Genomic DNA, 27,814 nt, shown 5'->3' on the forward strand with positions numbered 1-27,814 from the left:
TACACACACACACACACACACATAGACACACACACATTCTCACTTTTATAGATAGATAAATATACTAGCAGGCTGTCCGGCATTGCCCGGTTATAAAATATGCATATATATTATATTTTTATTAATGCAGAATTGTTATTTATTATAAACAGAAATACTGTAGGTATTCAATGTAATGTTAAATTCCTTATAAAAAAAAAAATTAAGTAAAAAACAGACAGAAACTGAGACATGTGCATGTGAGTATGTTTTTTATAAAAAGTACTCAAGCCAAAATCAAAGCAAAAAACCTAAAGACAGTGAGTACAGTACAATAACCATTAGACCAGCTTGACATAATCTGTAAAAAATGTTTCCTAAACCTACTTATTCTTAACATAAAGAAGCTGTCATGTTTTCCGGCCGCACATGCGCATTCGTGAAACAGTTGACAACTAGATAAAAATCTGACAATTTCCATGTACCAATTTTTCAATTTTTACCTCCCTTGAAACCCCTTTTTTTCCAGATGAAAACCTATTAAATAGTTTTCCACATGTCTGAATATCCTATATACAAAATTTCAAGTGTGTAGATTAAAAATTCATTGAGCATATAGGTGTAGAAGTGTCTGCAACGTACACACATTCTCACTTTTATAGGTATATAGATGGTAGTTTTAGATATTTGACCTATGTTAGATGGGTTTTAGAAATTGACTTCTAAGCTCTTTATTTATCCCTCTCAAATCTATTCTTATTACTCCCATATTCCCTTTGACCATTTTATTTTTTATTTTACTAAGAAAGAGTCATCGTTTATCAAGGCCCAAAAGCCATCCGAGGATAAGGATCAATGAGTTTATCAGGAGAGTATTGTGATGATCAGTAATGGTGGAACTTTGGTAGTGTTTGATTATTTACAAGGATGGTTCAACAGGAACCCGTCTACATTAGACTTGAAAACGGCCATGTTGTAGTCAGCCGGGAAGCAACTCTGCAGTATTATATTCCACAAACAAGTAGTTCAAAGGAAAGAAACTTTGCTTATGGAATTTTGGTTTAGTTTTAGGAACTGATAGATAATAAGGGAAATTATTGGTAGTTGTTGTAGCCAGACAAGTGTCTGTAGTGAATGTTCTACAGGGTGTGGGGGCATAGATAGAAGCTGCCATGAAAATAATGATAGACTTGCCACGTCTCTTCTATAAAAAAGAAAAAGTACAGATGAGAAGAGGGTTTTGCTCATTAACGGATCCTGCCACATTTATTGGTTCTACGTCTATTTATCCAAACACTTCCTTTCATTCTCTCAACATACCATCGGAGTCTCCTGTTGTGCACACACCTCTCCATTCTGTTCAGATTTAGTATTCCTCTGAGGTCATCAGATCTAAGCCTGTCTTTAAGACTCACATTACTCATCCATCATATTTCTCACCATGCAACACATATCCTCAATGCTCACTGGTCAGGTTTCACTCTCATACATCATCACAGTAGTACAATACTTCCTCTTTCTCATAGAAGAGGGCATTTAGTTCTCTCCCACTGCAAGAACTGTGACACCAAGGTCGGAAAGTGGAATTGAGAAGTCAGTTCCTGAAGAGGGTCACTCTGACCTGCAAAAAGTGCCTAGGTAGCCCCATCGGCATTCCTCGGTAAAGGTAATTAGCAATAAACTAACCCTTTTTCAAAGAGAGATATACAGCATAATCACGTTGACACACCGGTTCTCACCAGATCACCAAAGTTAAGCAACGTTGAGCCTGGTCAGTACCAGATGGGTGACCATTTGGGAAGGCTAGGCGTTGTATGTACCTTCTGGGAACGCTGGGTGTGAGGCCAGCACCTTCACTGGGGGGGAAAAAAAAAGGAACTCCTCGCAACAAAAGCATCTACAAAGTTGTGGATGGCCTATGCCCCTTCAGGGGCTCAAGGCTAGAGTTTGTTCTCAAAGAGAGAAGACAAAGCCTGGGAGGGTGGATCTCCTAGAACTGCATAGAAACAGCATTACACTGCAATTACAGGAATGGTCTAATCTTTGTTGATTTGGTGAGGACCAAAGATAAAAAATCTCAAGCCGGCTTTCTCATAAAAGAGACATAGCATTTATTTCTGCTCTATCGTTATTTTTATGGCAGGTGCTCGACTGAGCTTCTATCTATGATCTCCCCTATAGAACATTCACTGCATATGGTTGACAGCAATAACCCTCTATGGGTTAGTAATGGCAAGGTTTCACTCTTATACATCATCACAATAGTACACACATCTTTCTTTCCTCGCTTGAGAAAAATAACCCTCTCTGGGTCAGTAATGGCAAAAGTTCCCTGAACTTATTCCATCCACTTCTGACTTACTAGCAGATCAGCCCCAACTCTGCCATATATTGCAATTGTATCACCAAGATAAAATTTTGGGACCATCTCAATAGGCTCGTCATCCAAATATACTTTATCCATCTCCATTATCTTGTATTTCTTGCACACAGGTTATCATCTCTCAATGTATCTGTTGTATTCCTACATTTTTTTGTGTGCCCAATGCTTGAAAGTACCTAAAAACACTTGAGTTGTACCAGACTCCCTTTCCACAACGTGTGAAAGGAACTTTTTTCTTTCAGATGTCTTTCGAAAGCTACAACCATTTATCATCATTTTGGTATTGAAAACTTTGGAATTGAAAGCCATTTTTAATTTTAGAAGAGTTTCTGGTGAGCAGCAAATCTGTATAAGTCTTTAGATGAAGAATGAAGTTTTCAGTGGATAGCTAATCTGTATGTCTTGAGACAACGAATAGAGTCTTCGATGGGTAGCCAATCCATGTAATTCATGAGACAAAGAATAGTTTTCTGTGAATAGCCAATCTGTATAAGTCCCGAGACGAAGAATACAGTTCCTTCTCATGTGAAGACAAAACAGTATATGCTGGAATTCTAAAAGATCTACGGTTTTATGGAGTGATTCCAGTTTCTGATTGGTCGCTAGCAGAACATAATTCCATTTGATTGGTGAGTTTCTATCACCAGTGTCTATAAATAGAACCTTCCAATTTTCTTTAATCGTACCCTCTCTTTAGAATATCAAAAGTTTTGCAACAATAACCTTCACTCTCAGACCAAAACTTCCTACAGCATTCTGCCATCTTTACAAGGAGGTCATCCATTGTTTCACAGGCAAATGCTAAAGCATCAGCATGCAGCATCTATTAAACTTGTACGAAACTCCTGGCACAATGATTTTTAAATGTAAATGAAAAGCAACTAACTCAATACAGAACCCGGATGTATAATACTTTAACATTAAAGCTGTCACTAATTGTGCTGCTAATTCTATCACAACTTTTAGCATTTCTTGCACATTTCTTGAACAACCTCAACCAACCACTCATCTGTTCATAGCTTATGTAAAGCCCACCAGACATCTCTTGGCATTCTCTCAAAAAAGCTTTCTATAGACCCACAAAATCATAATACGGGTTCTTTTTATTATTAAGATATTTCTCTTGCATTTGTCTCACGATAAAAATATCACCATATGTCCAGGCATAGTACGACTGATGCTGTTTTGGAATCAAGCAAATCATTTCTGGCACATCCATTCTGTAACAGCATTCCCTCCATACACAAAGCCTATCTCTATGCAGGTTTCTTCAGAGATTTTTCCATTTTTTGTAAAAAAAAAAACAACAAAAAAAATCAGATGTCGGTAGTGTCCTGCTTGATCTTCTATTTCAAGGCATGAACATAAGAACTCATCTATCCGTAGACTTATTACACGCTGACATCAACATACTCGTTACGTACAATATACAAGAGTTGAAGAATAGGAATTAATGATGGGACAATTCCAATAATTTTCCCCTTGACTCTGATACCATTACAGATTCCGATTCTTTTTAAATTTCTAAATATAGAGTTGTTTTTTGGGGAGAATACCTCCTCCCTACCCTTAAAATAACTCTATTTTTAGAAATTACCACAAAAAAACATTAAATATGTACATATAATTTCCCAAACGTAGAAATGTACTTATGGGGATGATTTATAGATGTTAGTTTTATTTAAAATTTAGATTCAATAAATATTTATCATTTAATCATTAATAAGAGATGTGGAAAATTAAGTCTTAAACCAAAAGAAAACAAACAAAATAAAAAAAGACAACTAAAAGAATAGGCACAAAATTTTCCGATTCCGATACTGATTCTGAGACCCTAAAAAGTTCTGATTTTTCTAATCGTTCCACCACTAATCTACCTCTACGATCATATAAATGCAACTTTGTGTGTGTGTGTGGTTGGTTGGTTGGTTGTTTTTGTTTTACGGCATATCAACCCTTTTCGGGTTATTTAATGCCGAATCCAAAAATTTTGAAGAAAATTTTTTTTAATAGAATATATTTGTTGCTTTCACGTCGGTTTCTACTTAACCCATAGTTGGGACCCTAACAGGTACTACCACTCTGGGTCAGAGTGGACCTGGGACCAATGGTAATTAAAGGGTGGTTCCACACTCCCCAAAGCCCAGAAGCTGGGGCCTCACCACTGGATATAGTTTAAAGTCATATCCAGGACCCCCATTGATGGACTTTTACCCTCTGCAGGGGGGCAGTCGGCGTATTCTAATGCCCCACCGACAGGGCCAGTGTGTGTGTGAGATCATTCCTTATAGACTCCAAAATGGCTGAACAGATTTTCTTTAAAATTTACAGAACTTTAGTGTATAAGTCTGCAAGTTAAGATCTTAGTTAAGTTTTGTCTCAGAATACCCCCAATAATTACCAATAATCGAAACCATTATTTTAATTCATCTATCATCGGTTAAGCCATTTTTTTCCATGCCGTCGCTTAGCAACAATGATAGAAGAACGGGCCATCAAAATTCTACTGTGGGTAAGTTGATAGCATGTTTTTTTTTTCTTTTTGCATTATGTGGTTTGTAGGTTCAAACTCCGCACGTAAATTTCTTAATTTTTTTTCATTAACTGCAAAGAATTTTATAAGACTTGAAAATTTGCATGTTTTTTTTGTTTGTTTTCTTTTGCATGACGCGGTCTGTAGGTTCAAACTCAGCACATAAATTTCTTAATGTTTTTTTTTTTTCATTAACTGGAAAGAAGTTTATATAAAATAATTTTGTAAAAGAAACAGTAGGTTCTCTTGAGTGCAATGTAGAATAACATAAGTCTTGGACTAAGTTACTGGATGGAGGTATGTAAAGCTCCCTCCTTGGCCATTTCACGGATTTCGATGACAATAAAAATATAGGAGTGTGAAATATTCGTTGATCATCATTAAATCCCGGGCAACATCAGATCTCCCTGCTAGTATATCTATAAAAGCGACAATGTGTGTGGTTGAGGACACTTCTCAACCTATATACTCAACAAATTGTTGATCTACAGACTTGAAATTTTGTATAAAGGGCCTTCACACATGTGGAAAACTTTTTAATTGGTTTTCATCCCGTAAAAAGGGCTGCTAAGGAGTCAAAATTTAAAAATTGGTATGTGGGGGGGGGGTGATCGGGTTTTATCCGTTTGTCAAATGTTTCATGAATTCACATGCGCTGCCGAGAAACATGACAACTTCTTTGTGTTAAGGATTAGTAGGTGGGAAAACACTTCGTAAAGATCGTATCAAGCTGGCCTAATGGTTATCGTACTTGACCCACTGTTTTTATGTTTTGGTTTCAATCTCAGCTTGAGTATATTTTTCTACTTACAAGAAGTGAACTGTTTATAAAAACATAATACTCGCATGCACATGTGTCAGTTTCTTTCAGTTTTTTTTTTTTTTTTACTTCATTTTTTTGTAAAGAATTTTATGTGATGCTTAACACCAGGTACATCTGCTAGTAGAAATATAAAACAAATTCCGTTGCCAAGGCTGCTGGGAAAATAGTGGGATCGTTTTACTGTTCCAGTAAATATCTCACTGCTGATGCAATTCTCTATATGTATAAGAGCCAAATGCGTCCAAGGATGGAGTACTGTTGCCATATCTGGGCAGGAGCTGCTAAAAACAGCTTATCCTGCCTTGACAGAGATCAAAATTGACTTCGTAGCTTAGTGAGGGATGCACTTTTCTCTTCCCTGGAACCTCTTTCCCACAGAAGAGATGTCACGAGCCTGTCTCTGCTTTATCCTTATTTTCATGTCAAGTGCTCATCTGAACTCCAATCTATGATCCTCCCTGGTCTGACTTTCACAAAAAACACTTATCTAGCTGAAACCACTATCAATAATTTGCCCCACTCTTTATCTGTGCCTAAACCGAAACGTAGATTCCATGAACAAAGCATCTTTCTTAGAACTGCACGCCTGTAGAACTCTGTTCCGTTTTCCTACTTTCCAACTGATGGTTGTCTTCAAGTCCAACGTGAACAAATTCTTGATGAGCCATCCCCTTAAGTAATATAATTTATCAACTTTCCACTACTATCAATAACTGACATGTTCTCCTTGACCATTGTACACTCATTAACCCCTATCCTCAAGTGGCCCTCGAGCCTTGATAAGTGGTGACTCCTTTGTAAAAAAAAAAAAAAAAAAAAAATTAATAGGCCGTTTTTTTTTTTGGTTTCTATTCTACAGTACCGCCATATCTGATGCTTGGGAACCCCTTTTATTCTCCTGATCATATTCGGGATCTGATCCATCAAACTGACTCAGTATTAAAATAATAAATGGTTGATGGGTTTTATTTGCTTATTTTAACTATTTTAACTAACGGAGCATGTGGAAATTCCAGAGCGCCATCTTCCATATGTAATATATTCCTGTTGGGCATTCTGTGGGCATTCAGCATGAATAGAGACCCCCGCAATATTATCGTTGCCCTTTTGTTAAAACTGTAAAAGTATTTATCCAAGTAATCTGGTTAATGCAACGTCAGAATATATCTAGTTATCACAGTTTACCTCCAATATCCTTATAGGAGTCTGCGATATATTTCCATTGTATAGACATTCGATATGAACGGAAGACAACACCAGGTACATCTGCTAGTAGAAATATAAAACAAATTCCGTTGCCAAGGCTGCTGGGAAAATGGTGGGATCGTTTTACTGTTCCAGTAAATATCTCACTGCTGATGCTATTCTCTACATGTATAAGAGCCAAGTGCGTCCAAAGATGGACGTACATCTGGGCAGGAGCTGCTAAAAACAGCTTATCCTGCCTTGACAGAGATCAAAATTGACTTGGTAGCTTAGTGAGGGATGCCCCACAATATCATCATACCATCTTTATACAGAACAGATACTACTCTTGGATCCTAGTCAGAAGACCAAGAAGGTATATTTTAGTTTCCTGCATGACCCAAAATTGACATCACTTTTTTAGTTAATTTTTCCTTTACATTGTGTCTTTGGTGATCTGGAGATCCTATTTATTAAAAAGGAGGATAAGAGGTATCTTTTAACATCCTACGAACATTAAATTAGCATATCTTTGTACTAATTTATGTACGTAGTATGTTATTATCTATCTTCCTTTTTTAATAAATAGGATCTCTCGATCAAATAGTTTATAATCTGGAAACCATGATACACGTACATATACACGGTAAAGATACTACATTATAAATATATAGATAATTGAAGTTGCAGTCTTTCTTTGAAATTGTCTCCCCTTGAGAACTCTTCTGTCATTGATCTTGGTAGCATTTCAGGGGAAGTTTCCTATTTTTTTAAAATTCAGTTAATTACTTTCCATACACACAAATCATGTTATGACCCCCATCCCTGTGTGAAAAAAAAAGAAGCCCAAAACAATTTCTATTTCTATTTCATCTGTATGGAATATTTAACATTGAATTGATATAGAAAATAATTTTACCTTCAAATATTGGTTGAATTTACTCATCGAATTCAAGTGATGGACGAGCCATCGCAAATAAATAAGCATGTCCTCTATTCGTATTTGTGTCAAAATTTCGGATTCAGATTTTGCCATTGAAATCTTGGCGACAGAAAGGCGTTTGGCTCTTGATAAACAGTCTTCATATTCCATGACGATCTTTCTAGAGTAAAAGAAATAAATGCAGGCTCAGTCAAACAAAACACAAAATAACAAACAAAAAAGACAGACATTGCAAGGAGTTTCGGAACTTGAAAACTGTACAGGACTGTACAAAATTAAACTTTCTTATACATCCCTCTGCCTGTTTTACAAGTACTTTAATGGTAGATACCCCGACAAACTACAAGCACTAGTCCCACCTTGGCGTAAATACTAGTGTTGGAACAAGTAATAATTATCAGAATCGGAATATTTGACGGAATCGGAAAAATCTGTACCGATTTTCTGGTGCTAAAAACGATTTTTTTAATTGTCTTTTTTATTTGATTTTGTTTAAAGCTAAATCTTCCATTGCTAGTAATAATGATAAAATAATAAATATTTATTGATTTAAAACCACTAGTGAAGCTTAAATCGATAAATCTTCCCCCACAAGTATATTTTTACGGTTAGGAAAATATCTGCATATTTAACATGTGTGTTTCTACGGTAATCAGAGAAAAATATGGCTATATAGTTAAATATTTAGAGATTTATAAAGGATCGGAATCGGTAATTGTATCAGAATCTGGAATTTAGTACGGAATCGGTAATTATATTGGAATCGTCCCATCACTAGTAAATACCTCCGTCAAACCCGACAAGCAGCAAAATACCACCCCTACACAGTAGAAAGCCCTCAATGTAAGAAAGGCTTCTACGCTAATAATTTCTCCCCTAGGACTGCTAGACTTTGTAATTCCTTTCCAGGTTCCTGTTTCCCCGACTGTACTGACATGCAGAAGTTCAAGTGTAATGTGAACAGATATCTTGCTGCTCAGCTCCCTACATAATACCCCTACAAATTATGTCCCAGATAGTTGCCCCCCTACATCAAAGTGGCACTGTGTCTTGTTTGGCATGAAAATTTAATCAAAAAAAAACATGGTACAAGGTATTTTTGTATATATTTATTTCTCAAGTTTTTGTGTGTTAACTATAATGCCTGATTGCCTATTGTTATTATATTTCTAAGACATTAGGTAGAAGTGTATGATAATTAAGATGTGAAGAAATCTAAATGTCAGCATTATTTTTTCAAAAAAATTAATGCATGTCTAAATAGAGGACAATGAAATATGCCCGATACCTGTTTCTGACATCTATATAATAAGTGACCCTCAATCGATCAAAAACTGCCTTTTCTAAAGCTTATTAAAATCTATTAAAATCCGTTATTTCTGAAGAACTTTTGGTTTTACCAGAAAGATAAAACTCTGAAGTTTATTATGTTAAAAGCAGAATAATACAATACTTTTCTATAATTTTTAATAGAATTTTAAGTTTTAAATATAAAAAAAAGAAAAACGTGTTTGACCCAGTTTTTGTCGAATGTCAACAAAACAAAAATGTTTTCAAAGGTTTTCGAATCAATTAAACTAACTTTTTATGCCCAACTAAAATTTACTATGATTGGTTATAAGAATATGCAAAAATATTAGAATATAATTACCTTATATTTCAATAAATTTAAATAATTTAATTATTTAGCACGATCTTGTACATTTTAGGAACCATGTGCTTACTGTCACCATTTTGGATTTTAGGTATGGGAACCCAGTCGCAACTAAATATTTGTTTAAGTATTTTCATGAATTTTAATGTAACTAGACAGGCAAATACATTTATTTTTAAATGATTGAATTAAATTATAATTACAAATGCCATTTATGGTGAAATATGTTATTTTTAGCTTTATAACTTTTTCCTTCATAATAATTGATCAATCAATCTTTAAATTTTTCCTAATACATATGAAAAGTAAAGAAAAACTGTTTTTTTTTTTCTATTTTTACATCAAACAAATTTTTAGCATTATATTTCTCAGTTTTAATATCACTTTTAGTCAGTTTTTAATTTCATGATTAAAATCATTTTTCCTTTCTTATTTTCTAATTAATAATAACCAATGAGCTACATTCTTTTCCCATAAACTAGATCATACTGTATTTTCCCCAATTCTTTATTGCATAAATCAAGTTGACAAAAACTTTCATTAGAATTTGGTTTTTGGTAACCGTTTAGGGGTATAAAACTTGTTGGTTATGTCACAACCATCATCTATGGGAATCCAAGTTTACACATTCTAAAATGAAATTTTTAATTTATTTTTAAAGATTTAAAAGTATGCCTATTTTAGTGTTTTTGTAAAATTTTTGTATTATTTTTTATCCTCATCTGAAAGATAATTATTGATAACATATTCAACGAATTTCACATTTCAAAACGCAAAAGATAAAAAAATTAAACACATTCAAATTTCGGATTCAAATCTTTGATATCGAATGCACCCTGTTAAATTTTTTTAGCTTTTTGTTTTTCTACACTTGCTCACCCTCCTCCCACAAAATGAGTGTGTGTTTAGTTGATCGCTTGTACTTTAAGAATATTTTAGGAATATGTTTAAAAAAAACAGAATTTCCATGAACTTCCCATATGTAGAATACAAGAGACTTTCCTGGGAAATTACAACATGGTTGCCTTCAAATCCTATGACAACAAATATGTTAAACTATCTTCATAAGTTATAAAATTTTGTTCGTTTCATTCATCATTTTAATCTTCTGATAATATTCAACTGATAATTTTTCCATCTCATTAACTATTATCCTCGAATGACTTTTAGCCCAAAACTGAAAAAAATAAATTACATGTTTTATGTAAAATTTCAATTAAAAATATGATTTTCTTGTTTAATGAATTTGTATAAATGTTTGTCTTTGTAGGTCATAATGTTTGACCATTTTCTCAAGCCATAAACTGGCCAGAAGTTGCAAGTCCTCTCTAACCATGGCGTTAGTTTTACAATTGGAAGAATTGGCCTGGCAATTGAAGAAAGAACGCCTTTTCATTAATTCTGAAAGAGAACAAATGCAAAAGATCTATGAAGTTGTGAAGAAAGTTGCAGAAGCAGTTTATCATGTGTCATGGATTGCCAGACAACAATGAGCCAACCTCGAGACCCTCATTGCAACTGTTCATCGGGTTGCGCAGTCCGAATGCTGTATTAAAGAACAAATGAGGAAGGAGGGCATAAAGTCCCCAAAATATATTTATACAACGAATATGAAAAAAAAAGTTCCACCCATATAAAGTGCATTCTTTACTTATTAATTGGTGAAAATTTTATATTGATTTGATAATTACCTGATTTTTGGTAGGTTATTAAAGACAAACTCTGTTACAAAAATCAAAAACCGTCCATAAATATGGCGGTTACTATATAATATCACAATTCTAATAATCCTGAAAAACATAGAATAAACAGACAAACTGTTTTAAAAACACACTAAAAGTTCAACTGTCATAAGATGACATGAGGATGGATTTTTTACTTCCGAGGGAGGGAAAAAAAAGAGATAAAACAAAAAGACCAACAAAACTAAAATCTTTCTTTGATGAGAAATTTTTAATTCAAAATTAATAAGTACTTCAACTTAAAAAAAAGTAAAAATAAAAAAAATTAAATAAAATTATTTTTTTGCATCTTAGCATGTTTTTAAAACAACTTGTTTATTCTATATTTTTCATTTTATTACAAGATGCTTCTGCAAACCGGCACATTTTCAACTTCATATTTGGTGAACGCGTGCCTTTTCGCCTTAATACTAGAGAGTTCTACGTGCAGTAATATCTAGCATAACCTCGATAAAACAGGAAAACAGAAAGAGAAAAAGGACACTAACAAAAGTAAAGAACTCTCCCTCTGATGAGAGATTTTTTAACTTAAAAAAAAGAAAGAAAATAAAATTCTTTTTTTTTTGCATCTTAGCATGTTTTTAAAACAGTTTGTTTATTCTATATTTTTCATTTTATTCAAAGATGCTTCTACGAGCTGACACATTTTCAACATCTAATAATCTTGTTTGCTTATTTCAACATTAAATGATTAGATTCTGACAAGAAAAAGGCATGTGCGTGGAAAACACTCGTCTAGCTGAAACCACTATCAATAATTTCCCCTCACTCTTGCCTAAACCTAAACGTAGATTCCATGAACAAAACTTATTTCTTGGAACTGCATGTTTGTGGAACTCTTCTTCTTCCTTGCTTTTCAGCTGACTACAATATGGCTGTCTTCAAGTTCAACATAAACAAGTTCTTGATGAACTTGTCCCCTTACGTAATCCAATTTACCAAATTTTCACTACTAACAATTACTGCAATATTGTGTTATTGACTACCGTAAACTCATAAACCCTTATCTCGAGTGGCCTCCTATTACGAAAAGGGACAGACAGGCCCCAGTAAGTAAGAAAGCAAAACGAGATAAGTTTGAAAATGATTTTAGGAAAAGGCTAGGATTGAACCCAGTAGGCAAGCGTTAAAAAATAAAGAATGCAGAACGATTGTCATTGTTCTCACAAATAGCAAAATATTATTCATGTCAGAGATAGATAATTTATGAATTCAGTCAATTGTTCATTCTATTAGAAATAACTGAATATTAAATATGTCAGTTAAAAGAATGAACAATACGAGTTTAGAAATGATGATTAAAAGTAGGCTAGATATTGAACAATTAAAATTGGGAATTGTTTGTTTGCCAAAAGTTTGTTTGGACAGACATATGTAAATTCCACGTGAAATTTATTTACATGGAATAGCAGACCTCTGACGTCATAAAGAAAGGAGATTCTCAATATATTGAGACAGGGTTAAAAGTTAGAGACAATCAAGTAATCACAGTCATAGTGATAGAGTCTGTTAGAGACAAGAGTCGGATAATGACTTAGTGGAGCTGATGCCCTTAGAGGCGAAGGGGGGAAGAGGAGACCATGTAGCCATACAAGATTGAATTCCTGAGTCATCAATCAGCTGGCTGATGAATAAAGAATCACCATTTATATTTTGTAACTGTCTTCGTGTCGTCACTCCACCAACTGAAAGGTAAATGTGTCTTGTCTATCATCATCTCTGTAAACGAACTTTGTATGACCCCCTTCCAAGTATTATGTGTCCACCATCATCAAGTAATGTATTCCCCCCCCCCTCTGTGCCAACAAGAACTGTTGCATAAATGTCCCAGCGGCGTATTAATAATATGAAGTCCCCAAGAATCGTCACAGTGAGTCGTCACGACATAAATAGATATAAATGACATCTCTGTTCTAAGTCCCTGTATTATGAGTCCCCGATATATACACATTCTAATATGTACCCGCTATATAACACTCCAAGGCTTCATGAATTAAATAGTGACTTCTTTGTTAAAAAAAGAGGAATACAGAGCAAGGTTTTATATAGTATGAGCAGCTGTTATGTCTGGTATCTTGGATGCAGTATTCAATATTATAAATTGACTGTACTTGATTAAGGACCGATATATAATATTAGCCTGGCTACTGTGAGAGTATGTCATTGTTATCGCCTCTAAAATAATTCTCCACGAACAAAGCTTCTTTCTTAGAACTGCACACCTGTGGAATTGCCTTCCGTTTTCCTGCTTTCCGGCTGACTACAATATGGTTGTCTTCAAGTCTAACGTAAACAAGTTCTTGATGAACCGTTCCATAAAAGTTAACAAATTTACCGAATTGGTTACTATATTGTCCAATTTCTACTGTACACTCTTTAATCCTTATCCTCGAGTGGCCTCTTGGCCTTGGTAATGTGGTGATGCCTGTGTAAAAAAAAGAAAAAGAAAAAAAAAGAAAAGAACCCTTGCGTTTGGAACTATAGTAAAATAATAAAGTGAGGTAGCCGTCATGGTCATTTCACTGTACTATCTGTTCTATGTCCTTCCATAGTAGGGGTCTTGTAATGACATATCATGATAGTCCTGATTAAATTTTTCGGATTTAAACACCGGCAGAGTTTTCGTTGCCTTTATACACATAAACCAAGCTGCTTTCACCATATTTTGCAATTCAGTTTGGATTTCATCCCTAATATGTATGGGACATTTTCTAGGTGCAGGAATAACAAGGTGACGGTCTGGTTTCAGGGCAATATGAGATTCACCTTCAAAATTACCTATACTGTCAAAACGGTTTTGGTACATATTTAACAGATCCGGTTTTTTTTTTTGGGGGGGGGGGGTTACAAAGGAGTAACCACTTATCAATGATGTATGTACCCATGACCAAAAAGTTCACATAAATTGATCAAGTAGTTTTTTTAAATAAAAAATCAAATATTATGAATTTATGAAATGCGACTGTCACTCACCATTTTGAAAATAAAAAAAAAAACGCCAAGAAACAAAGGGAAATAATTCATTAATTCATACTAGATTTATGTTGTGAAGCCTACAAATTTTCAGCTTAAAAATGATTTTTTGGTACTTGTACAGTTTAATCAACATATTAAAAAATGAAAATATTGAAAAACCATTATATTATATGTTGCAATATTTTGGACCTATTAATGGGGTATGATCCCACACAGTCGGACGATTCTATTTATAAACGATGCTGCTAAGAACTGATAAATCAAATTAATTCACGTTCTGCTACCAACCAATCAGAAACCAGAATTGCTTCATAAATATTAAACCTTTTCTGGAGCAATTTCACATGTTCTTTCTCGGGTTTCGACACGGTAAAAATATTTTGTTCTGTGGAACTGTCTACTACAAACAAGTCACCTCCCAGGACTTGTGTGTAACAGCGAACCATCTGAAACTCAAAATGGCTTACACTTCTAGAGGTTATGGGCCCAACGTGCGTCTTTATTTTGATGGATCCGAATCAAAATTCGAATTGTGGCAAGTTAAATTTCTAGGATATCTACGAATCCAAAAGCTACACAAAGTACTACAAAAACAACCTGAAAACAGAAACGACCCCGACTCCATTGAGAAGAACGCAACTGTCTTTGGGGAATTAATAGTGTTTAGATGACCAAAGTCTATCACTGATAATGAGAGAAGCCCTGGACGACGGCTGCAAAGCATTAAACATATTGAGAGAGCATTATTTATCGAAAGGAAAACCCAAAATTATTTCTTTGTACACTGAACTGACCTCTCTAAAACGAATGGAAGCCGAAACTATTACTGATTATATTATAAGAGCCGAGACAACTGCAAATTCTTTAAAAATGTCTGGTGAAGTTATAAGTGACAGTCTGTTAATTTCCATGGTCCTTAAGGGATTACCGAGTGATTTCAAGCCATTTACCACCGTGATAACCCAGAAAGAAAACCCACGACTTTTAGCCAATTCAAGGTAGCACTCAGAAGTTACGAAGAAACTGAAAAAATGATCACAGAAAAAAACGAATCCACAAATATCATGAAATTTAAAAATACACACATAAAAACACCAAAATCGAATTATACCCATGCCAGGAATAAAAAACGCAACTTTGCCAAAAGCAGGTTTTTTCCTAAGAAAGGTACAAAAATTATTTGCTATAATTGTGGACGACCTAATCACAAAAGTTTCCAATGTAGATACAGGACTCAAAATGGCGACTACATTAAAAATGTAGAAAGCTCTGTTAGCGAACATACATTTTTATTTTCGTGTACGTTTGATGCTTCAACAAACAATAATAATTTTCTTGTCGATTGTGGGGCCACGGCACATGTGATTACAAACGAATCTGATTTTATCAATTTTGATCCCAACTTTAAGCCACAAAATCATTTTGTAGATCTAGCTGACGGGAGTTGAGTCAATGATATCGTTTTGAAAAGAGGCAATGCGAAAATCTCGCTAAAGAACAATAAAGGTGAATTGTGTTTCTGTATTCTAGAAAATGCTCTTCTAATCCCAAAATTTAAACAAAATATATTTTCTGTACAAGCTGCCACAAAACAAGGTGCAAATATAAACTTTAGCCCCAATAAATCAAAACTGGTATACCCGAATGGAACTGTATTCGACATTAAAGAAAATGGAAGACTATATTATTTAAATAGTGTAGTCCCATCAAAAACCGCCTGCCATGATCTAGACATGGCATAAAATTCTTGGACACTGCAATATTCCTGATATCAAAAAGTTGCTGACTGTAGTTGATGGAATGCAAATACAAACATCAAAAACCTTCAACTGCGACGTCTGTACGCAAGGGAAAATGACAAACTATCAAGACAAGATACCAGACAAAAAGGCCAAAAAAAAAATCCTATCAATGGTGCATTGTGACTTGAACGGTCCCGTAGAACCGATGGCCAAAGAACATTATAGATATGTGTTGAATTTCGTATATGACCATTCAGGTTTAATAATGGTTTACTTTTTAAACAACAAATCTGATACCCTGCTAGCAACTAAGAAATATAAAGCCGATATGGCCCCTACGGTGAAATCAAGTGTATTCGCTCTGACAACGGTACGGAATTCACCAATAAAGACTTTGAACTTTTACTAATTAACCATCATATCATCAGAACAAAATATCGCTGATGTATTTATGAAACCGGCGACACGGATAAAGCTACGTTTTTTCTCAAAACTTGTTGGTGAATTCGACTGAATAATTTTTTTTTTCTTTCACTGCCCTGTATGTATATAGATTTCTATATATTAAAAATACAGACCAACGACGTTTCACTTATGAGAAAGCTCTTACTTTTTTGCATGAATATCAGGGGAAACCCCTAGGGGTAATGCTCAGAGTATATAGATTTCTATATATCAAAAAAAAAAAAAAAAAAGTCCATTTTATTTGTATTAACACTTTAACCTACTAATGCGTAACTAATACTTTTGCTTAAAAAAAAAAATCTTTGTAATTTTCCTTTTTGACATTTGAACACAATTAAAAATGGCGTCTTTTTAAATGCTAAAATTCTAAGATCCAAATGATTTCTAATTTTTCTGATGTCTAAGTGAATATAAAAATATATATTTATTTTTGAGCAGAACAAACACAAGGGACTTCCCCATTATAAAAAAATAGGGAGGATGTTGCAATATTTTGGACCTATTAATGGGGTATGATCCCACACAGTCGGACGATTCTATTTATAAACGATGCTGCTAAGAACTGACGAATCAAATTAATTCACGTTCTGCTACCAACCAATCAGAAACCAGAATTGCTTCATAAATATTAAACCTTTTCTGGAGCAATTTCACATGTTCTTTCCCGGGTTTCGACACGGTAAGAATATTTTGTTCTGTGGAACTGTCTACTACAAACAAGTCACCTCCCAGGACTTGTGTGTAACAGCGAACCATCTGAAACTCAAAATGGCTTACACTTCTGCTACCACTTGTGTGTAACAGCGAACCATGAGAGGATTCAAAATGGCTTACACTTTTACAACGTCATTATTAGGTATAACACTACCATCTGAAACTCAAAATGGCTTACACTTTTTTTTTTTTTTTCTTACACAGTGATCACCACTTATCAAGGCCCGGAAGCCACTCAGGGATAAGGGTTATTGCAAGTACATTACGTTAGTGAGGAGATTTGATGAAGTGTTTAATTAGGGGGGCGGTTCATTAGGAATTTGTTAACATTAGACTTGAAGACATCCAAGTTGTAGTCTGGAGGGAAGCAGGCAGACGGAACAGAGTTCCACAGGCGTGCAGTTCTATGAAAGAAGCTTTGTTCATGAAATCCGCGTTTTGATTTAGGCACAGATATAGAGTGGGGGAAATTTTTCACAGTGGATTCAGCTAGACGGGTGTTTTTCGGGAAAGATTGGCGAGGGGGGACCAGGGATTGGAGTTCAGACGAGCATCTGCCATGAAAATAACGATAAAACAAGGATAGGCTCGCAACGTCTCTTCTGTGGGAGAGGGGTTGCAGGGTAGAGAAAAGGGCATCCCCCACTAAACCACGAAGTCTATTTTGTACTCTGTCAAGGCATGATAGGCTGTTTTTGGCAGCTCCTGCCCAGATATAGCAACAGTATTCCATCCTTGGCTTTTATATAGATAGAGAATTGCATCAGTAGTGAGATATCTTCTAGAGCGGTAGAAGGATCCCACCATCTTTCCAGCGACCTTGGCAACAGACTTGATGTACGTGTTCCATTTCAGATCAGGAGTAAAGGTCAAACCCAGAAGCTTGTTAAAACACGGGGCCTCACCCAGACGAGAGCCATCCATCACAATTGATGCCAGCTGGGGATCAGAGCGTTGATGATGTAAGGATAGGAGTTTGGTTTTGGATACATTAAAGGTAACTAGCCACATCTTCCCCCACTGAACCACGCGCTCGAGATCAGAGGAGAGAGAATCAGAGAGAACTTCGTCATTTACAGCCTTTGATGTGTTGCCGTAGATGGTCGTGTCATCAGCATAGATGTCAACGAATGATTTAAGTATGTGTTTAGGGAGGTCATTGATGTAGATCAGGAAGAGAGTTGGGCCCAGGATTGACCCCTGAGGGACTCCAGCATTTATATTGCAGGCCTCCGATTTTTGTCCATCTACCACTACTCTTATGAGCCCATCGGAGAGAAATGATTTAATGATTGAGAAAACATTTCCAGTTATACCGTAGCTGGAAATCTTGTGAAGTAGACCCTTATGCCATACTTTGTCAAAGGCCTTTGATATGTCAAGAGCAATTGCCCTAGAAAGGAAGCCTTTGTCAAGAGATTCACTAATCCTGTGGGATATAACCGTCAGCACATCTGCGGTAGATCTTGCAGAGCGGAAACCATATTGTGTGTCACTAAGAAGGTTATTCCTGCTGAGGTGGTTGACTATTTCTCTATTTAATATTGATTCCAGCAACTTACTCAACACAGAGAAGACTTATTGGTCTGTACTGAGAGGGAGATGACTTATCACCTGAATTCTTAAATACAGGGCAAACTGATGAGGTCTTCCAGGGGGTCGGAAAGCACTTCTCCTTAAGGCAGCGCTTAAATAGTTTCGTAAGTATGGGAGCAAGTTCTGGTTGAAGCTTTTTTAACACTATAATTGGGATGCCATCAGGGCCAGTTGCTTTACTGGAATCTAGGTTTTTTATTAGCTTGGTGACCTCATGCACGGATATTTGTATGTTACCTAGCTTGTTCTGTGTTATAGGAGGAAATATGGGGAGTTGATGGCCTTCGTCGCATCGGGTAGAATTAGCTGCAAAGTTCTTTGCAAATAGTTTGGCCTTGTCTGACGCTGACGAGATAACCTCTGGTCCATTGATAATGGTTGGGATAGAACGCACACTTCTGTTCAGGATCCTATTTGTTATTTGCCAAAACTGGTGGGAACCAAGCCGCTGATCAGCTACCTTGGATTTAACAGACTGGGCATATAGCTCTCTTGCATTTTTTATTACTCTTTTACAGTGGTTGCTGGCAGTCCTGAAAGCAGCTTTAGTCTCAGTGCATCTATTACGTTGGTAGCTATGGAAAAAGTGATTTCTGTGCGCGATAGCAGCAGCACATTCTGGGGAGAACCATGGCTGGCTGTTAGGTTTTTGTTGGAATTTTTTAGATGGTATGAATTGGTCTATGCCTACAATTAACCATTCGGTCAGATCTGATACTATAGAGGACACTTCCTTTTTAAACATGGAGTGCAGAGGTAAATCAGATGTGAATGTACGGAAGCTATCCCAGTCAGCCATAGAGTATCGGTATACAGTACGGTGGAGGGGTACGTCTGATGGCTTCTTACATTTCGTTTTTATCTTAACTGATACGACGGAGTAGTCGGAGGATCCTAGAGGAGAATGAACGGTACATGAACATAGCTCAGGGGAAGTTGAGAGAAAAAGGTCTAAGAGGCTTGCACTTCTAGATTATACGTATCCGTTTTGAACTGAAGATCTTCGAAAAAGAAAAATTCACTTAATTTGATCGAGTAGTTTTTTTTTTACAGCGGAAAAAACATGTTTTTATGAGAGCGCGTTGAAGGCAGACATCTTGGATTTTTTTCAAAATTTTGTTTGGAGTTTAGAAAAGCCACAGGGAAATAACTCGGTTTAAAGCGCCAACACTCCTTCCCCATCTTTAATACTAGCTTTTGTTCCTAAAAATCGAACATTTTGCTCGGTATTATAACAAATTGTTTTTTCGCTGCAAAACAAAAACTACTTGATGAAATTAAGTGAAGGTTTTTCTGGAGAACTTCATTCCATAACGGATATGTACAATTTAAACTTTTTTTTTTTATTTTTTTTGATATTTTCATTTTTTAATATCTTGATTAAACTGTACAAGTACCGATATTTTTATTATTTAAAAAAAAAATGTCAAGGAACAAAGGGAGATAACTCAATAATTCATACTAGATTTATGTTGTGAAGCCTACAAATTTTCAGCTTAAAAATTATTTTTTTATTTAAAAAAAAAAACAAGAAACAAGTGTTGCTGCATTACCGGAGTTTTTCAGTGTATAGTGGAAAAACTGTCTCCATGTTTTTTGTGTTCGTACAGAAACGTTTCCATCGCAGCAAATGTTGGTGTTTGCACTGCACCAAATGATGAATACGATCTGTAAAGTGCTGGCGGAAAAATGAAAAAGAAGAAATGATAATAGAAATTACTAGCAGGCCGCCCGGTCTTGCTCGGACGGAAAATATGCTTGAATATGATAGTATAATTCATGCAGATTATTATTAGAGACACAATTTAAATATAGTAGTGAAGTCAAAACTAAATATATATATATATATATATAACTTGGGTGCCATCAGCTAGAATCGAAACCAAAAGATACAACTCTCCATCTTCATTTCTTAGCCTCTGAGCCACGCCCACATATACATAAATTCACCCATCATCACTTTTTTAAAAGATGGAATCGCCTGATCAGTGAAGACAAGATTCAAATATATATATATATATATATATATATATATATATATAAGCTTCAATGAAACTTGTTGAGCTTTATATTATCCCGATAAGTCTCCTCTTATGGAATTGAACTTACTCTCTTCTCACTAAGCTATATATATATATATATATATATATTCACCTATCATCTCATTTTTTAAAAGATGGAATCGGCCGATCGTTGAAGATGAGAAGAAAGCAAGCAATGGCCCACAGAGGACATAAGTTGCAGGGATACTATGTAGGGAGTTTCGTAGCAAGATGTCTGTTCACATTACATTTGAACTTCTGCATGTCAGTACAGTTGGGGAAGCAGAAACCCGGAAGGGAATCCTTAAGTCTAGTAGTTCTAGGGAAGAAACTATTAGAGTAGAAAACTTTCTTACATCCAGGAATTTCTACTGTGTAGGGGTGGAATTTTGCTGCTTGACAGGTTTTTCAGGGGTATTTACACCGAGGGGGTACAAGGGTTTCTAGTTCGTCGGAGCATCCACCATTAAAATACTTGTAAAACAGGCAGAGGGATGTAACATTTCATCGATGGGACAGAGGTTAAAGCTTAGATGACAGTGCGTTAGTGTTTCTATGTTCAGTAAAAACTCTTGTCATCTGCATTGAACATGCCAGAATCCGATATTATTAGAAAGAGCAATCTCTTGAACACATAATATCAAAAAATTCGAAAAAAAATGGTAAATTATTTCATGTAGAAATGTCGGTTTATCTGAAGGGTGGGGAGTCAAGAACAAAATCTTGATTTTGACGCTGTTTGTTAATCGTGCCTGCATGAATGGTTGATTCATTGTTTCACTTTAAAAAGCTAAATTTGCAATGCGATAACATCAGTGACATCTTGGTTGAACCAATAGAGTGTTCGCTTATGAAGTTAAGTTTTGCAAGTTTGCGTTCAACACATGGCATTTTTTTCTTGTAATAACGTTTTCTCTCTCTAATCTGTTAACATTCTCAACTTTCTTATGCATGCTCACCATGCGGCATTCTTTTTTCTTTTAATAACATAAGATGGCACCCAAAACCCTGTCTTAATTAACTCTTATAATATATATCATATTTAACTGTATTTTACACTCGGGCAATGCCAGGAGCCCCCTTTTCCCCTAGTTTGTAATAAAGATTCAATCTTCAATCTAGAGAAGACTGTTATTTAGAACCTATTTTTAATCAATGCCTTTATCGATTGCATCACGAGTTTATGGGTACTTCTTTTTCCATTTGTTTCCAAAATGAGAATAGCAGTCCAAATAATCCAGACAATCCAAATTCTAATAATTCTTTTCAAAGTTTTGAATTAAGGGAAGAAATAAAAAAAAGCGTAAGCGTGAACTCTGACCTGATATAAAAGAAGTGGAAGGCTTTTCTTTGTATATTCCGGTTTCTCTGCATTTTGCATTTCTTCCATAAGAATATCGGCTTGCTTGACCAAAGGATGGGCATGGTTCACCTGTTTGGAAAATAATTTTCAATTGCTATTAAGGTATAAATAAAAATAATGAAAAACTGTACAACATATTGTAATTATTAGATTGTTTAATGCAATTGTGTGTACCTAAAAGGGTTTATAAGATTGGAATAAATATATATATATATATATATATATATATATATATATATATATATATATATACATACAGGGTGTCCACAAAGTCTGACAACATTAAGTAGCCAGACTTTGTGGGCACAGTGTATATATATATATATATATATATATATATATATATATACACATATATATAAAAATATTACTATGATAATTTTTTTAATACCTATGGACATTAATGTTTCATCCTTTCAGGAATCTATCAATGCAGGGAGTTATGATTACAGCTGGTTGGGAGATTCGAACCTGGCCACAAAACCATCTGACTATTAGCAAGGAACAAGTCTGGTTACATAATCTACTATACGGTGCCCACAAAGTCTGGCTACATAATGTAGTCAGACTTTGTGGACACCATATATATATATTTCCAACTGAAACCAATTTCCCTCTTTCCTCATTCGATTCTTAGTTTTTAATTTATCATTCTGACGTTTCCTCTTAGAGGGTCAGACGATAAGGCCTTAAGGAAATTTTAATAATTTCACCTGCCCATTTCTTGTTTTTTTTTGTTTTTTCTGGTATTTAAATTAAATTATGTTTCCTTTGAAATTTCTCCTTCCATTTTGCTGTACCAAGAATTTACTTATATATATATATATGCTAGAAAATATACCTGACTTGCCAGGTATTCCTTTAAAAAAAATTAAGTAGAAAAAAAAAATCAGATAGACACTGAGACATGTGCATGCGAGTATTATGTTTTTTCTAAGCAGTTCACTTTTGTAAGTGAAAAAAATATATATACTCGAGCTGAGATCAAAACCAAAACCTAAAGATAGTGATTCAAGTACGATAACCATTAGTCTAACTTGACACAATGTTTAAAACATGTTTACAAACCTTGTACAACAGTTGACAAACAGATAAAAATCTGAAAAAAACCCAACTACCAATTTTCCAATTTTTACTATTTAGCAGCCAGGTTTTTCTAGATGAAAACCAATTAAAATGTTCTCCACATGTCTGAATACACTATATACCAAATTCCAAGTCTGTAGATCAAAAAATTTGTTAAGTATATAGGTTGAGAAGTGCTCTCACACACATTCTCACTTTTATAGATATATAGATATATTATTCATTTATAAATATATGTAAACAAAAATGGCCGATCTAAGTATAATAATTGGCTTTCACTAATCTAAGAGGAGACACTATATTTAATTTAATCATGCTTTGAAGAGACACTGTTAAAAGTATCATATATTGCATAAGAGACAGCACTGTTCATTAATGAAATGTGGTTTTCCTAGAAATATAGCATACTCTCACGTGTGAGTAAATTTCTAGCATGGTAGAGGAAGCCCACTTTTTTTTTTTTTAGCAGTCTTAGCAATGTCCTCAATAGATTTATTCCAATTCATATTGCCTGTAAATGTTATGCCAAGTAGATTGAACAATGAGCTCTCTGGTAAGTAGTACATTTCACTTTCTGGTTTGTGTTCAGTAATGACTGTCTTATTTGTTATTGTGTGCAGTTTTATTTCAGTGCTTGCTTAATGAAGCTTTAAGCTCAAACACCATTAATAGAAACTTGTCTTTTTTTTTTATTTTATTGTTTTTTCCGTTTTCATTGTGAAACTTATTACTTGCATCTTGATTGAAATTATCTTTATTTATACATTTCTAGTTTGATGCAGCGCAACTGCCTATTTGCTGCGACATAATGCAATTGCATTCAACCTTGAGAATGATTGCAATGGCGTCAGCAACCAGATTAAGCATTCTTTGATCATTATATTTCTTGACGTCATCAAAAATCATGGCAGCAAAAATGTGTAACACAAATAAAGCAACAAAAAAAAAAAAAAAAAAAAAAAAAAGGAGCACCAAACAAAGTCAGGAAATCATTAGATAGGGTTCAAAAGAGTCTCAAATTTAATAGATCCCACACTATCAACCAAGTTCCAACCCCTGTCCTAATTCCATAATGTTGCATTCCCTTGCCTATTTTACAAGTACTTTAATGGAATATGCTTTGATGAACTCATAGCACTTGTGCTCCCAACTAATCTGACAAGCAGCAAAATCTCCCCCCTTCACTGTTGAGCTCCCTAGATACAAGAAAGCCCTCTACTCTATTAGTTTCTTCCCTCAAACTACTAAACTTTGGGATGTCCTCCTTGTTTTCTGCTTCCCTGTCTGTACTAACATGCAGAAGTTTAAATGTAATGTAAACCAACATCTTGCTCATCTCCCCTAAACATGGTCCCAAATAGTTCCTCTTACCTCAAAGTGGCAATTTGTTTTTTGGGGCACAAGTAAAAATATATATATATCTACTATTATATAAAAGGAACTTTATCTGTATGTATGTATGTGTGTGTGTGTGTGTGTGAGCTTGTTCCCTATAGACTTGAAAACGGCTGAGCCAATTTTTATGAAATTTCGCACAAAGGTACTTTATGTCACTAGCAGTGTTCTTAGAGAAGTTTTCTACTAAAATGTCTTTGATAAGTATCGAACTTGAAATAATCCGATGAATGAAGGAACAGGCGATTTTGCCAAAAATAAATTAAACAGCCTAACATCACAGGTGCATTTGAGAAGCTTAAATGTAATGTGAACAGATTTCACTGCTCAACTCCCTACATAGTGCTCCTGTAGACATGATCCAAAATAGTAGTCCTTACATCCAAGTGGCAATGTGCCTTGTTTGGGGTGAATAAGAGTAAAAAAAAGATATAAAATCTTGAATTGGATGCCATGTTTAATTTAAAAAGAGTCTCTGATGGGTAGTTATTCTATACAAGTCTCGGAGATGAAGAATTTTCAGTGGGTAGCTGTTCTGTACAGGTCCTAGACTTTATAATCATGCAGGCAAAGAGCAAAAGATCCTTCTCATATTGACATGAAAAAAATATGTGCTGGAATGCTAAGATTATATTTTTAAAGGAGCAATTCTGGTTTCTGATTGGTTGATAACAGAACACAGTTCAATCTCCACGCTCTGCTAGCAAAAACTCAACTCTAAAACACAATGCACTGCTGACAACACTTACTCCTCAAAATCTAAAATCAACGCAATCTCTGAAAAAAAAAATCAGTCTTTTTTATTTCAAACCAGAAGCATCTTATTTGCATGTTAGGTGACAATATTGCAAGCATATAAAGAAAAAAAGATAGCCATTTTGTTTCTTTTTTTCTCCATTTTTTTTTTTTTTTTTTTTTTGTCGACATGGAACTCTACAGCCTGCACTCAAACAGGTTTGTACTAATTTTTTTGGTAAATTTTTAGATTAGGTCCACCTTCGCTATTTTCTTGTAAATGACGACTTTTATAAGTTTTCTATGCTGAATACGGAAATCGCATTGAGATGTTGCAGAAATAAGTAGTTATCGAGATATAAAAAGTATTATGTATTGTATTCTTTGGCGGCCATCTTTGTTACGCACATGCACGCGCACCATAAACAAATCTATGCGTGTAACAAAGATGGCCACCAAAGAATACAATGCATAAAACAACTTTTTATATCTCGATAACTACTTATTTCTGCAAAATTTCAATGCGATTCCCATATTAAGCATAGTTGAAAACCTATAAAAGTCGCCATTTAAAAGAAAATTGTGGAGGTGGACCTAATCTAAAAAAATACCATTTTTTTAAAGTTCTTAATTACAGAAGAGCAACTTATTTTGCATTTCGTAGCATTTCAGACCAGATGCTTTAATACCAATATGACATGTTTATTAATTTTTTACATTCAAGCGACGATTATAAGTCGATAGTTAAACAGTGTTGCCTTAAGAAGCTGAAAAACAAGTTCAATCGTCAAGGGTTTAAAAAAAAAACAAAAACAATCTTAATTAAATTCTAAACAAAATCCAGGGTGTCTATTTATGTTGTAGTCCCACCAACACTGCCCTGGCCCAAACACTGATGTTTGTTGAACAATTATTAACTCAAGAAAGGATGCTGCTAAAAAAAAAAAAAAAATTGTCAATATGACACGTGCGGTCATGGGTAAATCTCATCAACAAACATACCTTTAATATTCTTTCAATCACATATTGTTTTTCCTTTCTATAATATTTTATATCGTGTGGAACAGGAACAGTACTGAAAAAAGAAATAAACCTTTCATTAATCCAATATACAAAATAATTCCACTTAAAATGTGGATTTATACATCCTTTGTAGACATGTTTTTATCGAGGCTATTTTATTATTAATATTTACTGTACAATTGAAATTGTTCCTTAATAATTTATTTTGAATATCATACCTTACATGTATATAATCAAGTTTATTGGCTGTAGGGTAATCCATTCTGGTCTCTAGATAATGTCGGGTAATGAGGAGAGAACACACACTGTTTCAGGACCTATCTCTCCCTCTGAACTTGTATATAATAAAGTCTATCGGCTGTTCACTTGTAGAGTAAACCATTCCTGTTTCCAGTAAATGCTGGGTCATCAGAAGAGAATATGCACAATTTTGGGGCCTACCTCTCACTGTAAACTTTGTTGTGGATGGTACACGTTAGCCATCCTTGTAGGAGACAAACTCAGCACGAAATGAGTACACGAAATATGCTGGTATTATGACAACCAAAGTACATTTAAAGAAGCATTAAAATAAGCATGTCAAAACAGGGTTACGCATTTACATATATACGAGGATTATTTCATTTACACAGAAATATTGAACAATACAGGGTGTGTTTGTGTACACGCATGTTGTTGCCCGCAATAGTTCAATAAATATGTACTGAATTGTTCATCATCTATGCGAGGATCATGGTATATGATTCGTTTTACCTTAAATGATACACGGCTGTCAAGGCACGCATGAAAAATTGCTTATATTACATTGCAGCTGGACAAAAAAAAAACGTGTTCGCATCGACAGCTCGAATGGAAAGAAAGAAAGAGAGAGAGAGAAACAGAACAGGAAGTAGGATGCCATCTGTCGGCTAAAACGAGAATCACGACAAGGGCAAGTAACCAGTGCATAATTGAAATTGCATGCGTGTGTGCTTCAAATATGGATTTTAGAATCGTAATCTTTGCCTTTTAGCATAGTAATATTTTTCCAGGGGTGAAACAGTTTCTGTGTAGCTTGCTTGCAATAAGTACATGTTATACTACTAAGCTCTACTAATGCATTGAGATAAATACTGAAATATATAAAAAAAAACATTTTATATAAACATCAGCTTTTCAAAGTTAAAACAGAGCTGAATCAAAACAGTACACCTTGCACACATATAGTTTTTAAGGATTATAACAAATGTGGCTCATCTTAACATTAAAATAAATGTATATCAGTTAAAAAAGGCATGTGCCGATAACTTGTATATAATAAAAGTTATCGGCTATTTTTCACTTGTGGGGTAACCCATTCCTGTTTCCAGACAATGTTGGGTAATTAGGAGAGAATACGCACTGTTTCACAAGAAACTGGGTTTGTTTTTCTTGTAATTCTTACATGTTGTTTTCA

The 27,814-nt window shown here is 34.8% G+C and overlaps 1 protein-coding gene, 1 non-coding gene and 1 pseudogene across 2 annotated transcripts in view; 1 reads left to right on the top strand and 2 right to left on the bottom strand.

The window, feature by feature from the left end:
* The window catches only part of LOC145297800 (uncharacterized), a 339,551-nt gene that overhangs the window by 291,170 nt on the left and 20,567 nt on the right, over nucleotides 1-27,814 (bottom strand). The window contains exons 3-6 of the mRNA XM_080144088.1: nucleotides 26,359-26,431; nucleotides 22,099-22,209; nucleotides 20,289-20,413; nucleotides 7,823-8,006 (exon numbers count right to left, since the gene is read on the bottom strand). Coding sequence (XP_080000214.1) covers nucleotides 7,823-8,006; nucleotides 20,289-20,413; nucleotides 22,099-22,209; nucleotides 26,359-26,431 — 493 coding nt within the window. The remainder of the gene's footprint in view (nucleotides 1-7,822; nucleotides 8,007-20,288; nucleotides 20,414-22,098; nucleotides 22,210-26,358; nucleotides 26,432-27,814) is intronic.
* Nucleotides 1,682-1,798, top strand: LOC145301527 (5S ribosomal RNA; annotated as a pseudogene).
* On the bottom strand, nucleotides 7,096-7,283 carry LOC145298053 (U2 spliceosomal RNA). Its single transcript, XR_013870390.1, has one exon. It is a non-coding gene; the product is annotated as a U2 spliceosomal RNA (small nuclear RNA).

The sequence above is a fragment of the Euprymna scolopes genome, chromosome 18, assembly GCF_053919585.1.
Source record: "Euprymna scolopes isolate OS-2025 chromosome 18, ASM5391958v1, whole genome shotgun sequence".
NCBI classification, from domain to species: Eukaryota; Metazoa; Mollusca; class Cephalopoda; order Sepiida; family Sepiolidae; genus Euprymna; species Euprymna scolopes.